The sequence below is a fragment of the Silurus meridionalis genome, chromosome 18, assembly GCF_014805685.1.
Source record: "Silurus meridionalis isolate SWU-2019-XX chromosome 18, ASM1480568v1, whole genome shotgun sequence".
NCBI lineage: Eukaryota > Metazoa > Chordata > Actinopteri > Siluriformes > Siluridae > Silurus > Silurus meridionalis.
In genome coordinates, this window is record NC_060901.1 from 3,843,513 (window position 1) to 3,858,581 (window position 15,069).

Genomic DNA, 15,069 nt, shown 5'->3' on the forward strand with positions numbered 1-15,069 from the left:
ATAAAAAACTGCAAACTACACACACTTTTAAACTTCTAAAATCAGAGAAAATCCCACTACAACCTATAGCTTTGATTTTTCACTTAAGATTTGGCACGAATTTGTGCGGACTTGGAAAGGTGTGTCTATCTATCTATCTATCTATCTATCTATCTATCTATCTATCTATCTATCTATCTATCTATCTATCTATCTATCTATCTATCTAATCACTTTTATGGTGTACGCAAGTGGCTACATCCAAATAGGATACATCTATCAACAGATCATTCAAATAAAAAGATAGATAGATAGATAGATAGATAGATAGATAGATAGATAGATAGATAGATAGATAGATAGATAGATAGATAGATAGATATGAACTATTTGTCTCAGTTTGGGGTGATAATCACGGAACTTGCAACCCTCCCCCAGGCGCTGAACCTCCTTCAGTTTGATCTGCTGCCCTCTGGTGGTATCTCCGTGTCAATCAGAGTTCCTCTGATTATTTTCCTTCTCCTGCCCCCTCAACCCCTCCCCCTGCCTCGAGTAAGAGAGGATGGAGAGGGCAGGAGGGAGGGAGCGATAGAGAAGTGGAGTGAGAGAGAGAGAGAGAGATAGTTGTTGTGGGATCAGAGGAGGGTTTAGTGTATGTGTGTCAGCAGTGAGAGGTAGAGCCACGATCTGGACTCACACATCACCATCATCTTCTACACCAGCACTTCATTTCACCTGCACAGAGTGGGATTTATTTTATTTTATTGGTTAAAATGTGGGATCATCTTCCAGTTAACATCTAACATTAGTCCCAGTGGAGTTACAGTGATCTGACGCGCACACGGATGAAGATGATGATAACGAGGATGATGTTCTCCGGGGTTCTGCGCTCTTTGCGCGCACTTTAACAAGTTTCCGGACCGAGGTGAAGTTCTGCTCTCCTGTGTGTTCTCCTCGTAGGAGTCTCGTTGTGGGGTTTCTTATCCCTCGGGGGGTCCCGCAGAGCGCGCAGAAGACGGAGAGATGGAGGTCGACATGCGGCGGACGCACAGCGCCACGGCAGGAGTCCACCTACTGCTGGTTCTCAGCCTGATCTCATGCAACTCTGACCTTCTGGTGCAGGCAAACTCGTGGTGGTAAGTGCACGCTTGAGAACGCAGGGCACAGAGATCAGATCTAGATGTCAGTGTTTGGGGATGGGAACGAATCAGGATCAGCAATGTGAAACTGAGAACAAATGTTGGAGGCTTTACAACAATATTTACCTTCAGCTCCAAATGGTCGGCCTGTTTGCAAATAAATAGACCAGCATGCCGTGAGGTAAGGTGGGTGTTTAGGGGGGGAATTAGGAGGCTTTTTGCACTTTAGGAAACCTCTTGGATCAGATAAATTGGGGATCAGATAAATTGGAGATCAGAGGGTATGTGGAGTGTGGAGCTCCAAATGTTGTTGCATTTTGAGTGGGCTTCAAGGATACTTAGTTAGGGTGGAAAAAACAATGCTGTCCATGCAGATGCACGTCAAGATAATAAGTACAACCTGAGGGACATGTTTGAAAGGAGAACCTAGATAAATGTCTGAACGTGACGCACTGACTTCCCAATAAGCTAACCTTTTCTTTTGCGCAGGTCTTTGGCCATGAACCCTATCCAGAGGCCGGAGATGTACATCATAGGCGCACAGCCTCTTTGCAGCCAGCTCACGGGCTTGTCTCCAGGCCAGAAGAAGCTGTGCCAGCTCTACCAGGACCACATGGTGTACATCGGCGAAGGCGCAAAGACAGGCATTAAGGAGTGCCAGTATCAGTTCAGACAGAGGAGGTGGAACTGCAGCACGGTGGACAACACATCTGTATTCGGCCGCGTCATGCACATAGGTGAGCGCTTTAGACCCTTTTTGCACTTCCGAGTGATTTTGCGCAACGCGCGTAATATCTGTTTGCGCCAATACGCATGTCCATACAAAGCGCCGACAATCGAGTGTTAGTTCCGCTAAGCAATGAAACGAGGTGTAAGAAACCCACTCTCTGAGAACTCTCTCAGAACATACCCCTCCCTTTCCCTTTCCATCCATCTATCCATCTACTCCCTTCTTTCCTTTTTTTTTTTACCCTCCCCCCTTTTTTCCGAGGGGTTATTTGCAGGCGCTCGCCAGGTTTATATGGAGGTGCCAGTCGCGCCATTGTGCAGCGCCGCTTTTGAAATGCAATTACGCGCTGACACGAGCTCGGCAGATCCGGGACTCTATTTGAAGTCTTGCACCAAAGGCCAATAAAACGTCTCTCTGCGTCGTGGAGGCGCATCCGAGGAATGCAGGGCGGCACACACCCGTCTTTTTCTTCTCCCCTTCTTAGTTGATTTGGGTATGGAGTGGAGTTGTGTTGTTTGGTTTTTTCCAGCACTAGAGCCATCAGTAAAAACAGGGGGTGTATAAACGTAAAATGCGTACAAAATTACTGCAGGGATATAAATATTATGCTTAAAAATAATTTAGGTAAAACTGCAAACAAGCAGGTTTCAAATATATTATGGACAAAATGTAGGAATTTTAATTTCTATAATAAATGCAAACACTTTTATATAATGCAGTGGATTTGGCAGGTTTTTAAAAAAAAAGCTTCCTGTATTAATATTTGCATTTATTTTGAGCTTCAAACTTTTTTTGGTTTGTAAAAATCTATCTGGAAAAATGTTCTTCGATCATCACAAGTGCATGTGCATGAAAGGTGTTCTAGGAATTTAGAGAAATTGTACTGAAGTATGCTTAATGTAAAGTGGAAATTGATTATATATTTGGCTACAACATTAGACACAAAATAAACAATCAAACAAACAATTCAAGTGAACGTAGAAAGTGCAAGTGATTGTGAGTCTTTTTTTAAAAAGTGGTCTGTAGTGAACTACTTGATTTTTTGCCAACAGTCCACATGCTCTGAAAGGATCTGAAATGAAATTGTAGTGGGTAAAGAAAACTGCATAAAAATGTAGTCTTCTTTTTCGTTCATAATAAATGTAAAAAGTGTTCATACAAGTAACAAGTCAATAAAGGTTTTTTTTTAATCATCTTTTCAATCAAATTAAAAAAAAATTCAATTTTTTTAAATTAAAGAATAGGGGGGGAAAAGCGTAAAAAAAAATGTTTTTAAATGAAAAAACAAACAAATTGTTACAAAAAATTAATTATGACAATTTGGCACACTTTAAAAATAGTAGGGAAAAAAATTGCACTCAAATGTTACAATAAATCCAATGTATAAAATTTGCTGAATTTAAAAGAATTGTAGATATAAAGTTATAAATAAAAAGTGTTTCAGTCATATATATTGAACACGTCTGAGCGTAAGATTAGCTTTTTGAGAATCTCATTCCACACTTAGTCCTTATTTGCTCTTATAATACCTTCCACTCTTCTGGGAAGATGTTCCACTAGATTTTAGAGATTGATGCTCATTCAGCTACAAGAGTGTTAATAAAGTCAGGCGCTGATGAAGGTGAGAAGGTGAGGAGGCCTGGGGTGCAGTCAGCATTCACATTCATCGCAAAAGGTGTTCGATACGGTTGAGGTCAGAGCTCTATAGCAGAAGATCTTCTACTCCAAACCATGTAAAGCACATCTTTATAAAGTTGGCTTTGTGCACAGGGGTATTGACATGCTGGAACAGGTTTTTGTCCTCAGCACAGTTTCGGATCACTTAGGATCTATTAAGGATCTGAATCCTCATCCGAGAGTCAAGAGTTCTGTAAAGTTGTTTTTTGACTTACAGCGCTACACAAATTAATTCGACAAACTCAAAAGAGATGCAAGCGTAGCTTCATAAGATCTACGAAATCGTGAAATCATAATAGAGTTCGGCTCCTGGTAACAGTCTGCCATGTGCTATAAAGTTATTTGAAATGTGCATCCCAGATGCCTGATATGAAGGAACCGATGTCAGGTAACACATGTATAACAGATGTTACATTATTCCAGTACGGTTTTATGTGAAGCTTTGTAACGAGGGAAGCCGTACGCCTGTTATGAAGCAGGAGCTCTGTGTTCTCTACTGTGTGTTAATATTGGCTTTGATTTTGCCCGATCATCACAGAAGCTTAAAAAAAAGGCTGTAATATACCACTAAAGGTTTTATTGTGTGCTGGGGGGTGGTAGCCTGAACAGTCTCATATGCTCTTGGTTGAGGAGGCTTTGATGAACCACAGCGTTCACATAAAAAATCGATATAATAAATCGTGGTCTGTCTTTAACATACACAGAGAGTCCAATCGCTTTGCTTAATTAGTGCAGACCATATCGCACGTTTGCAGTACACACGGCTCAGCGCGATTACATCATGATTTCGGGTCTGTCGCTCATATACGGTTGTAAAATGAGTTCAGGAAAAGCCAGGAAACAAATTGACGCAATAAATCCAAGCTGAACGCTGTGTAAGTAGCCTAAGGCATGGCTGTAAAGTCTTTTGTTAATGCAAATTGTCCGAATCAGGTTGTACGTAAAGTTTACGCTTTGAGTAAAAGGAGATTTTTGTTTTTTTCTTCATGATGTAGAAAATGTAACCTTATTTCCGCAGTCGAATCGAATCAAATGACGTTTTATTTGTCATGAACGAATAAACATTCGTACAGAGTACGGCGTGGTGAAATGCTTTTTTACGACTGTCCAATACTGAAGAATGAACATGTAAATTGAAATGCAAAAATGAATTGAATAAAAATATAAAGTATAAAAGTAAAACAGAAATTAAAAAAAAAAAGTCAAATCTGTCACTTGCTTTCATTTGCCTGTGTTTTCTAGGTGTATTAGATCCTTTTTCCTTATATTTTATTAAAAAAAGGATTCTGCTTGTGTGTGAATTAACACACACTACTAACAACAAACACTACAGACCACTCTGTGCAGCCGAGGATGGTTCGACATCAACATCCCAAAGATCCATAAGGTTCCTGAGAAACTCAAGAACTTTGAGGATGGTTCTGGACTGTAATTAATATCAACAGTCTGCTATTATGGCTCAGAACCACAGATTGCATTTAATCGTCTATCACTGCACACATCAACAATGATGGAACTGTAATGAATATACATTCGGTGATGAGGGTGAGGTCCCCATTTAAGTCTGGTTCCTCTCAAGGTTTCTTCCTCATGAAGTCTCAGGGAGTTTTTTCCTTCACCACAGCCGCCACTTGCTCGCACATTAGGGATGAACGTATGATTACAAGAAACAATCTTAAAGCTGCTTTGAGACGATATCCACTGTGAAAAGTGGTAAACAAATAAAAATCATTTGAATTGAATTGTTCTTTCTTTAGCAGAGGAACAATTTTAGAAATCAATTTGAGTTGCAGTAATTTGAGTTGCAATAATTCGAGTTGCAATAATGTGAGTTGCAAGCCTTTTCCTATGTTGAACTTTGACCATTCTTGGTGCAATCCTTCTGACTCCCTCTCTTGTTGGTCCTTTCTCCAGGCAGCAGGGAAGCAGCGTTCACTTACGCCATCAGTGCAGCCGGCGTGGTGAACGCAGTGAGCCGAGCTTGCAGGGAAGGTGAGCTCTCGACGTGCGGCTGCAGCCGATCTGCTCGACCCCGGGACCTGCCCAGAGACTGGCTGTGGGGCGGCTGCGGAGACAACGTCAACTACGGATACCGCTTTGCTCGGGAGTTTGTGGACGCCCGAGAGCGAGAGAAGAACTACCCCAAGGGCTCGATAGATCATGCTCGCACGCTTATGAACCTGCAGAACAACGAGGCTGGCCGAATGGTGAGAACGAGCATTTACACACTCAAAGATGCGTTGTGTTTATCGTGTTGTTTAGAGGAAACACACTGGTAAACCGGACAAACCTTTGATAATGTATTTATGCTGAGCCCTGTGTGTTTTCATGGATTGTTATCTGAAAGTATACTGAAGCAAATGAGTAAATTTTATTCTAGCATACAATTTTACCGAAGACATCGTTTATTATTCATATATTGGTAAAAAAAAAATCGAAGGTTGTTTACTCAAATCCATGTGGTAGAATTTTAGATGAAACACACTGTCCTGACCCATACAGCTGATCAGTAAACAAAAGACCACTACACATTGTTAAGTTTTTAGAAGCGTGAAGCTTTCAGTCTGCGGTCAGATCATATGTTTGAATCATAGAGATAAGATCCTAGAGGAAAGCATGAGCTTCTTCTTTCAGTTCTTGCAGAAAGTACCTTTACATCCCAAGACTGGTTCACATGAGTTCACATGAGTTCACATGATTGTGTGTGATTTGTATGAGCAAATATTTCACAGATCAATAATTATTATGGGTGTAACTGTACTCAAAATTCACAGTTTGGTTTGTACCTGGGTTCGTTTTTAAATCAACGTTCAGTTCAATATCGGTACGGTTATGAAATGCAAAACAGAAAATTTCCTTTTTTTATTGACAAAGTTTATTATTATTAATATTTTTAATCAACATTTAAAAATAAATTTTAGAATAAATCTAATTAATATAATACACTTTTTTATTGTATATATTAATTTGAGTAATCAATTAAATGGGCACAAATTAAATTTATTAAATAAAATTAAATAAATGGAAAAAATGTAATTAAATAGTTTACATCTGTCATAGACCCTATTTGGTAATACAGATGTGTATGTAAGTGTGTGTGTGTGTGTGTGTGTGTGTTTTACATTTAATATTTAATTTTCTAAAGATACGATCTACTTAACTGCTTTACTTATTTCAACATTCTCTAACAAAAGTCTTTATTCCTTCCGCTCTTCATTTATTCACTCCCTCGATATGTGGAATTGTCAGGATTTTCTCCTTTTTGTAGAAATTCTTGAAGCTGTACATATAATGCTAAATATACAATATCGCTGGTGTTAGCCGCTAACCAGAAAGTGGCTAGCGGCTAACGCTAGCACAATGGATTCAAGATGTTGAATTTTTTCCTCTTTTCATTTCACTACAAGTAATGTTCTGCATATACTATGATACAAATAAAAAATCTTGAATCACTAGCGCTATTGATTCTTTAGCATTTTCATGCACACGCAAAACAAATCTTATTTCCGGTACAGTGTAAGAAGTCACACTACACTAACGCTAGTTCTTTATGATACCCCCTAGCATTGCTGTGTGTGTTTTGAAGATTAAAAATAACTTTAAAAATGCTAAAAGTGCGAGGCGGAAAACAAACAAACTTGCAGTCCGCCACTTTCTACGTTCGTGAGGAAACATGGATTTTAACTATGTTCTGCATGTAAAAAGGATTGCATTCGAAACATATGTGTACTGAACCGAAAGCACAGCACTGAAATTTCAGTATGAACACTTGTACGTTACACCCCTGATAATTATAGTATAGTGCAGTATTGTGGGTAGAGTAGTAACAGAATCTATCATGTATACTACAGAATAGATTTCACACATTCTGTGGTTGTATGTTTTACATTTGTGTTTTTGGAAATTATTAATAAACTACTGCACTATACTGAACCATGGGAGCATTTAAAGAAACATCTTGCCCTTATACAAGAAAACTTAAACTAGATTTACACTAGGAATTTACCATAAAATGACTAATACATTTAATGTACTAGTTAGATTATTTTTATTTTATTATGAAGTATGGTGTAGTATTATGGAGTATGGTGTAGTGTAGTATTATGTAGCATAGTATAGTTTAGCATGGCATAGGGAAGTATTGTACAGTGTAATATAATATAGTATATAGTGAATATTGTATAGTATATTATAGAATAGTATAGCAAAGTGTTGTGCAGCATAGTATGACATAATGTAATATTGTGCAGTGGAGTATAGTGTAGAGTAGTTGTGTACAGTATATTGAAGTGCGGTATTGTGCCGCATTATGTACTTTGCATGGCATAGTGTAGTATTGTGCAGAGTAGTATAGCATAGTGTAGTATTGTGCAGAGTAGTATAGCATAGTGTAGTATTGTGCAGTATTGTAAAGTATGCAGGGTGAAGTATTGTGAGGTATAGTGTAGTGTGGAATTGTGCTTTAATGTATAATTTGCATAGCATCGTGTTGTGTTATGCAGCATAGTATAACAGTGTAGTGTTGTACAGTATAGTGTAGTGTAGTATTGAGAAGTATAGTGTAGTATTGTAGTGTGCAGTGTAATGCAGCATATTGTCGTATTGTGAAGCACAGTATAGATTATCAGAGTGTATTATTGTATAATTCAGTATAGTATAGTAGTTTGTGTAGTGAAACTCCTAGTTGTAATAAATACACTTGAAAGTAAACTGAAGCAATTTATTCTTCCTGCTACATGATGTTACTAAACTGGGACAAATTTTCATTTGTTGTGTAGTTTACTTTAAGGTAAGATTCATTTAATGATATTTAGTGTAGTGTAATTAATTTAAAACAAATAGCTTGTGTTGTAATAATATCTTACTATCTAATGGTATCTAGTAATCTAAACTCGGAATAAAATCTTTCCCCGGTCACACGAACTAATGATTACAAATCTGGAGTTTAGTTCACTTATTTAAAAGTATATATTTGGTCTAGTTGCAAGTCCATAGACTCTACAGGGTATTTTACAGAATAAACTCTGAACTGCAAAAGTTTCCTTTTTGACCCTGTTCAGTCTGATGCATGTATAAAACTGGGGATTAATCAGGATATGAAGCGGGATGCTTGGGATGCATTATTACTTTAAGCTTTATTATATTATGCTATACTGTACGCTGCTTATAAGAAATACATTTGCTTTTATATACTACAAATATAATATAAGACAATGTCCAATATCCAGGAATACAAGTACCATATGATTTTTTGTCCACAGTATCCATCACTGGTGTAGACTAAATAAGAAAATAAGAGGGCAGCCTCCTCTCTTCCAGGAGAACATCCAAAACACACAGTGGTGCTTTTTGTCGTTATAGTCGCATACCAGAAACTTTATCACCATTTCGATGCATTTATAAAGCTTTCATAGTGCTGTGGTTCTATAGGGCCAGCAGGTCGTAACAATGCGCATGGAACGAAGTCGGTTTGGGAGCCAGCGCCATGTAAACACAAGCTAGATTCTGGGTTGTAGGTTTTGGGCCTGACTAAAGCAGAGGAAGCCCACATGTCTATACAGTGTAGTCCAGGACAGGAACAGCAACAACCGCTGCTCCCAAAGTTCTTTTGTGGAATGTTTGTGTGTCTTGGGGTGTGTGTTTGTGAAGAGTTGGCCTAATAACCCGAGCCAGAGGAAGAGATAATTTACTGGAAGTGTAGAAGACCAAATGGAATCTGCACCAGGATAATGCCCTTGGAGTCTGGTCAGGGTCAGGAGGTCAAAGCGCATTCTTTTTATGGGTCCATGGCCAGGCTCTGGGCTAAACAACCTCTGAGATGGAAACTTTGAATGAAAGTAGATTCCCTCCACTTCCTCTGATTCCTTCTCATTTTAGAATTCAGCAGTTCTAATCAGAATACGATTTCAGACTCGTGCCACGGCGCTGTTTTCGATCTGAAGGTGTTGATGAAATCTTTACTAAAGAATGCACAGGTTTATATGAAACATCTCATTGTTTCTATAGTAACAATGTACAAAGGGACATGTTTGCAACTGTTTTGATGTACGTGATAACAGGACGTGACTTGTCTCACACACTTGTACACAACATCAAATGTTTCTGTTTTTGATTTAAAAAAAAACACACACACACACACACAAATTGATGTGGTATAAGAGGAATAGAACACCTTTGGATCAATCCAATACCCAACCATATATGTGTGTGTGTGGTCAGATGCTCTCAGGTGCTTTTAAAGCAAGCAGCTGGCTTATCGGCTCTGCAGAATATCAGCTCAAGACTCCAGACCAGGCAGGAATGCGCTCTGTTTTTGTCCCTCGCTTTCTGAAAGGACACACCTCGCTCTCGCTCTCGCTCTCTCTCCGCCGGTCCCCTGAGTGCTTTTTCAGCGTCATAAAAAGTCCATTTGCCTGCTGCGGTGGGTGTGGAGTGCGACAGAACCTCTGCTCTTCTCCTGTTTGTCTTTGAGCAGATGAGCTTATTTAAGGTGTTTACAGAGCAGAAGCCCTCGCTCTGGGATTAGGGCCGTTCTAAGAGACCTCGGCTTTTCAACCCCCAGGTGAGGAGGTCAAGGCGTAGTCGTGTTCTACGCTGGGACGAGAACCGACAAGCGTCGTCTGACCCCTCGCCAGACAGTTTGCTTTTCTTCTCCTAAGGAGTTTTAAGCCCCGAGTGTTTACTGTTGCCCTTTTTTTATACATTTTCTTTAGACATGGGTGACCTTGGTGAGGCGGCTACGCCTTTGGTTTTGTACTTAACGCTTGTGGGTGTTTGTACAGCGTTGTTAGTTGTAGGAATGTTAACACATAATGTTTATCTGGCTAAGACACGATCGCTTGATTGCTGGTTAATGCTAGTAGAAGATTGTTGGAATCGGAAAATACGGAATAAAACCTTCCCTCAAAAATGACTATCAGCATATTCACCTGAATGGGAAAGGTCAGGTGACCCAATACTTTTGGCAATATAGTGTGTGTGTGTGTGTGTGTGTGTGTGTGTGTGTGTGTGTGTGTGTGTGTATATATATATATATATATACAGGACGTCTTTAGATGGCGCTATAATAAAACTTTGTGTTCATTTGAACTTGGAAACTCAAACCTGTTCCAGCATGGTGATGCCCCTGTGCACAAAAGGAGCTCCTTGAAGATCTGGTTTACATGCTTTGGAGAGGAAGATCTCCTGCTATAGAGCTCTGATCTCATCCCTACTGAACACCTTTGGGATGAATGTGAACGCTGACTGCACCCCAGGTCTCCTCACCTCCATCAGTACCTGCCTTCATAACACTTTTGTGTCTGATGAACACAAATATCCATAACACACAACAAAATCTAGTGGAACATCTTCCCAGAAGAGTGGAGGGAATTAGAAGAGTGAATTGGGACTGAATGTGGAATACAATGCTTTCTCTGTCTCTCTTTCTCTCTCGTTCTTTCACATTCTTTCTTTCTCTCTTTCCCTCTTGCTTTCTCTCTCTGGTTTAATAAGACAAAGAAATACAGCTTTGTCATGCCACAGAGAAACTCATTTGTCTGAGTCTTTCCCACATTACTGTTACTGACACAGGAGACTCCTTCCACAGATGTTAAATGAAACATCTCCTCCAAGACTTGCCCAAATGAATAGATCAATATTATTCTTTGTTAATTAATGGTGTGGCGAAGGGGCAGCCGGCGTACCGTGTGACCCTGATGGGTATTTCGCAAGCAGCCCGAGATTTATCTCTACATAGAGAGGCTCGGAGTTCGAGGCCTTTGTGCGGGTGACAGAAGCATAGCAAGGGGATTGATCGAGCTTCTCCGATTCCTTCAAGCTCATGGCCCCAGGAAAGGAGGGTGTGTGTGTGTGTGTGTGTGTGTGTGTGAGGGTTGGTTTCGGTGAAGGATAGCGTGTGTGGATGGTGTCCTGTCATGGCTGTGTGGGTCACAAAAGGCTCGGCTCTTTGCAAAGGCGTTTGCCATTGCCACACAAAGTAGCTGAAGCAGAGCTGTCTGACACTGACACCAAAACACACACACACACACACACACACACACACAGTCTAAGCAAACATCCTTACTTTTAAACCTTAAATGAACCGTAGTGCAGTAAAGTTCAGCTCATGAAGAACTAAGAGACGTGACCTTTGAGGTTATTCTGTGTAACACACACCGTATTGAATTACTGATTTATTAATTCGGGTAAATTTTTTATTTTTATTTTAACGATCATTACAATAATGGCAGATCATCAGGATACAAGAATGAATGCAAAGATGATTAAAAAACCCTAATCTATTACAATATTAACATAAATAAATGAAATAAATAAGGGGCAGTGATCAAATTAAAGGGTAGATCAAGAGTGTAAGAGTTACAGTAATTGTGTATTAAATCAAACAAAAGTACAAAAATAAATTAAGTAAAAAAACAGTAAAGTGAATGAGGATTATGGTGAATCAGATGGCTGGCGAGTGTGTGATTGTTCAGTAAGGTGTGATCAGAGCAGAAGTCACTTTTGATTGATTGATTGATTGATTGATCTTTTTGAAATCTAGGTCTTGCTAATGAGGTCAAAACGAATTTTATTTATTTTTTAATGTTAATAATAAAGCAATGAAGAAATATCGCTTTTAAAGTTTGCATTCTTTCGTTTCCGCATGAAATTTCACGTATTGTCTAATAAACTTCAAATGCCTTTACGAAGAATTCATTTTTTTCATGATTTATATCAAGTCCATATCATCTATAATCCTGTGGGATTTCCAGCAAAAACTATTTGTTAAAAAATTCTTTCTTTCTTTTAAAACATTTTTAAATCGAGACAAATTTCTAGATTTCTTGTTCGAACACCAATTGGGGCACAAACCTTTTCACTCCACACTTGCATTCTGATGCATTCTAATACATATAATATAGAATACCCTTACATTGTTATTTTAATTTTTTTTTTTTTAAATCTCTAGGTTTCACTTGGAAATTTGACATTGGGATTTGCTGTATTCGGATGGGAATGTGGTAAACGCTGCACCTTCCCTTCGATAAAACTTGTGAATATAGTTTGGAACGGTGATATGTTAGTATTATTATACCCATGTTTAAACACTGTGGGGGGCACAAACTTTTGCACACAGTTCTTGACTTTGAGTGTAGTATTAAATACTGCTTGTATTCAGACGTTTGTTGTGTATTTTCTTGTAGCTGTAATTTTTTAAAAATCTTACCGTTTTTCCCAGTTGCTTTGGAGCTCGTAATAAGAACATTTCTTGTTGCTTTGATCAAATGGCGAAAGCTTTTGTACATTTAATCGATTGTGTACGAGTGTCTGCTGTTTCCTACATCGTCGTTTATGTTCGTGTTGATCAAAATATATAATACTGGTTTCACCTGAATAGTTTTAACCCGCAAAACACCTCAGCATCAGTTCATTGTGTACGTCATTGAATGCAAAATGGTTAAACCAGTTATCATCATCTGTCATCTAAAATTTCTCAACATTTATTAGTAAATGTGTTGAATTGATGAATCTTGAACGTCACTAATGAAGGCGAGTGAACGGCATCAAATCAACCAATCATCAACCAGTTCTCTAAAACAGGTCAAAGGTGAATCTTGTGAACCTTAGTTGGAGAGTGAATACAGACAAAACACAGAATTATACATTCTGAAAATAAATCAACAACTAAGAAACAAACAAACACTTTATATTACAGTAAAAGTGTGAATCCTGTCCGGGGTCTTACAATCAATATAAATTAAATATCCAATCAAATAAATGAATTCCTGCTGCTGAAATTTATAGATACCAAACAGAAGGAAGTCAGAGATTTGTGCATTTTCAGTCTCTGTGATCCAAACCGTAGTTTATATCAAGAAACATTTTGATGTTTGTGTTTGTGAACAGTGACGAAGGGCTTCGAATGCGTTATGACATCCTTGTTTGATGTATTCAGACGCAAACATGGGATACGCTCAGGGTTTTTTTGGTCAAAACGTAATTTGCTGCGTTCTCAAATTTGATCTCGTTTTGCACTCTAGGGGGGCACAAACTTTTGCTTTACAGAGCCGAAAGAGAAGACAACACAAATTTAGGATTTGTATCTGGGTTGTAGAAGAGAAGCTCCACTTTCCCAGGCTTCTGTTATCTGCGCACACCTTTAGGGCCCGTTTGTTTACTCCAGGCTGTTCCCCACCCCAGCCGGCCCCGACTCAGTCCCCGACCCCGACCCCGGCCCTGTCTGAGCACGCTTCATTGTGCTCGTGCCCAGGACCATGTCGTTTCTCTGCACCAGTGAGTCTGAGTGTCTTTCACCCCATGAGAGTGAAAGAGGGAAGAGATAGTGAGTGAATGAATGAAACGAGTTATTGTTTTCACACGTTTCCGATTTGTATCGTTGTTCTTTCCGTTCAGTTGTTTTGCAACTGTTTTGAATGTGTAGGAAGTTTGTATCTGTATCTCTGTATCTGTGTGTGTGTGTGTGTGTGTGTGTGTGTGTGTGTGTGTGATAGAAAGCGAGAGACAGATGGGGTCAGGCTGGTATGCAGGTAAGAGTGCTGCTTGTCAGAGAATGTGCTCGAAAGTGTGAAAGCTCAGTCTTCACTCTTTATGCAAACAGGTACGAGGGAGGGGAAGCAGCAGCTGTCAGCTGGGGGTTGCGGGGTGCATGGTGCAGTACAAAGACGCCTGTTAAAGCAGCGTCTCGCATGAGGTGTTAAAGGGAGGTGCCAGGCCAGGGGCCCTAGTGAGGAAAGATACTGAAACTGATTGAAGGACAGAGAGAGAAAGAAAGAGAAACAGGGAGACGTTTGATTTTCCCATGAGCAGGATAGTCACAGAAACACAAAGCTGCTTCAGGAGCTTCTCTGGATTCACGGCGCTCCTGAATGCTGAACTCTGATTGGTCAGAAGGTGTTGGATCGCAGGCAGTAGTAGAGCTATTTAATGGGCTTCGGCTGATATTCTAGCGTTTCTGTGTGTTTTATCGAGTCCTTTATAGTCTTGAGTTGAAATAGTTTACATTTTCGACATGCTGTCGTTTTTTTTTTTTTGCTTGTGATTGACTTTGAGGGGAAAGAGAGAGAGATAGATAGAGAGAGGGAGATAGAGAGAGGCTGGTGAGGGAATGACTGTTTATTGGGGCTGTAACGTAATAAATAGCGTTTTTTATTACAGCAGGAAAAAACTTTTTTTTTTCTTTTGTGTGGAAGATGCACACAATGAAACTAAATTCTAAACTACATTTAGAATTGATAAAAAACAATTTATCATGTATACACACCAAAAAAATAACAAGTTGCAGCAGTATAGAGCTCTAAAAAGCTTTAGTGATTGAAAATACAAATGTTGTTAGTATAAAATATTGTTAAAAATCAATTCATTAATAATAATAATAATAATAATAATAATGATAATAAAATCATTTTTATGGGTTGTAAACAGCAATTTTCCTACAAAGGCACACCTCTATATGTTTAGTCCTGATCGTGTGTGTGTATAGGTGTTTGTGTGTGTGTGTGTGTGTGTGTGTGTATATATATGTGTGTGAACGGTTTCTAGTGT

General features: G+C 39.2%; 1 protein-coding gene across 3 annotated transcripts in view; it reads left to right on the forward strand.

Moving 5' to 3' along the window:
• The window catches only part of wnt5b (wingless-type MMTV integration site family, member 5b), a 119,631-nt gene that overhangs the window by 100,422 nt on the left and 4,140 nt on the right, over positions 1-15,069 (forward strand). For all 3 annotated transcript variants that reach the window (XM_046873315.1, XM_046873313.1, XM_046873314.1), the window contains exons 3-5: positions 940-1,115; positions 1,608-1,855; positions 5,440-5,732. In XM_046873315.1, coding sequence (XP_046729271.1) covers positions 1,003-1,115; positions 1,608-1,855; positions 5,440-5,732 — 654 coding nt within the window. In that variant the 5' untranslated portion in view covers positions 940-1,002. The remainder of the gene's footprint in view (positions 1-939; positions 1,116-1,607; positions 1,856-5,439; positions 5,733-15,069) is intronic.